We start from the raw sequence: 1,823 nt of genomic DNA, 5'->3' as shown, positions 1-1,823 counted from the left end.
GGCATTTCAGTCCGTCGGTTTAACTGGATTAGTCCGATACGAGGTAAAAGAGCGTCATATGAAATATTCTTTTTGGTAATCACTGACAATGCTCTGTGAGTTTGGATCCGTGTTAAAGGGCGTTTCGGGACTGTCATCTGTTTTTCCCACTTTGGGCTCTTGGGGCTGAAACGTTTCTTTCCGCCGGTACAGGAATCGCGCCATCACAGCCAGCGCGGCCAGACTCACAAATATCACAACGGCAATGACACCTGAAAAACAGCACAGCGACACGCGAAATAGTGAGGAGACTCTAGACAGCAGAGCTAGACGCTATGACTCAATTACATTTCTACATCTTTGGATAGTGAAACATGCAAAATGGACATGCATTATGTATGCACAATAAAAATGCATTATGAAGTAAAAAAAATTTATGAATATGTATTAATTGAATTAATAAACACATAATCATTTGTAATGAAAACAGAAGGAATTTCATATCTATAGTTCATGATGATAATTCAACATTCAATGTAAGCACTGAAAAAGAAAAAAGGGGAAATTAATATAAATAAAAAAATTTATAAATATTTTTAGATTATTTTATAAAAGTAAAATATAAACAATATATTTATATTATTTAAAATTCATCTAAATGAATATTAATACCGATACTAATATATGTAAATACATTATAAATGAACATACATTTAATTAAACTAATTACATTTATATAAAAAATATGTATAATTTATAATGAAAATTGAAGGAGTTCCATATGGTTTATGGTGATAATTCAAAATTTGCTTTAGCCATTGCAAAAACATTTTGGGGGGAAATTAATAATGTCAAAATATGAATTAATATAAATAGGTTTCAAATATTTAATATGAATATGTGAAGGTAAAAATTCAAATCTTCAACTTAATGAGGTTTAATTGAATGGTATAAACGGTATAAAGCACTCAAGAGTAATCACCTAAATTGGTCATTTAGTGGCGGGTGACTTACAGACGTGGCTTTTAGTGCCACAAAACATGTTAAACTTCAGCGGTCAGAGGTGTTTCTGAAGGGTGAATACAGACCTCACGCCGATATCAATCATAATTTAGATGCCATTAGTGCCTTTTTTTTTGAGCTGTTAAATACAGACCATCAATAAGGGCCAGAGAGTTGGCAAAAAAACCCTGGCGACTGGCGCTCTGATGGTCTGGTTACGTGAATGCGTCTTCATCTCAGTTCTACTCACTGTCAGAGCCAAACGCCTCTAAAATGTTTCTCTTCTTTGTGGCCGGTTAAGCATGGCACATTTAATTATAAAGGGTAAAAGAAATGTCTAATTGAAGCGCCAAAATAAATCTCAACTCAATTTAATGCCACATTACGGTGGCTGTGAAAAGATCAAAGTGTATTCGGGATTGTAGCAGAAACCCCTTAATCAGCAAATCATTTCTTTAAATGTTTAATTCGTTTTGGGGGCCTTTGTTAATTTCATTCTATTTACCGATAGCTTTGGAGAAGTCTTTATATTCGGTCAATGGGAACGCAGCCGTGAATCAGTCATTATTGAGGGCCGCTGCCGGGTTGGAGGCTTTCTGATTAGTTTTATAGAGTCTTTCAAAAGCACACGGAGACTGAAGTTTACTTTGCATGACAAATCATCCGACGTCTTTGTCATTAAGTGCTAGTTTTAGCTCACAAAATGTAAATTGCATCTCAAAATGTTGCTCCAAATCTGTATGACTTTCTTTCTTCCCGGTGAACACAAAAGGAGATGTTTAGCACAATGTTCACGCTGCTCTTTTCCATTCAGTGACAGTAAACAGGTGTGCAAACTTGCA

At 35.0% G+C, this 1,823-nt stretch overlaps 1 protein-coding gene across 1 annotated transcript in view; it reads right to left on the bottom strand.

Moving 5' to 3' along the window:
• Positions 1 to 87: 87 nt before the first annotated feature.
• The window catches only part of LOC107576561 (contactin-associated protein-like 5), a gene marked incomplete at both ends in the record, with an annotated part of 17,304 nt that continues 15,568 nt past the window's right edge, over positions 88 to 1,823 (bottom strand). The window contains one exon of the mRNA XM_016262720.1: positions 88 to 251. Within this exon, the coding sequence (XP_016118206.1) occupies positions 88 to 251 (164 nt within the window). The remainder of the gene's footprint in view (positions 252 to 1,823) is intronic.

This window comes from Sinocyclocheilus grahami, unplaced genomic scaffold (assembly GCF_001515645.1).
Source record: "Sinocyclocheilus grahami isolate Dianchi unplaced genomic scaffold, SAMN03320097.WGS_v1.1 scaffold3927.1, whole genome shotgun sequence".
Classification (NCBI taxonomy): domain Eukaryota; kingdom Metazoa; phylum Chordata; class Actinopteri; order Cypriniformes; family Cyprinidae; genus Sinocyclocheilus; species Sinocyclocheilus grahami.
This window is presented reverse-complemented; position numbering and strand designations above follow the sequence as displayed.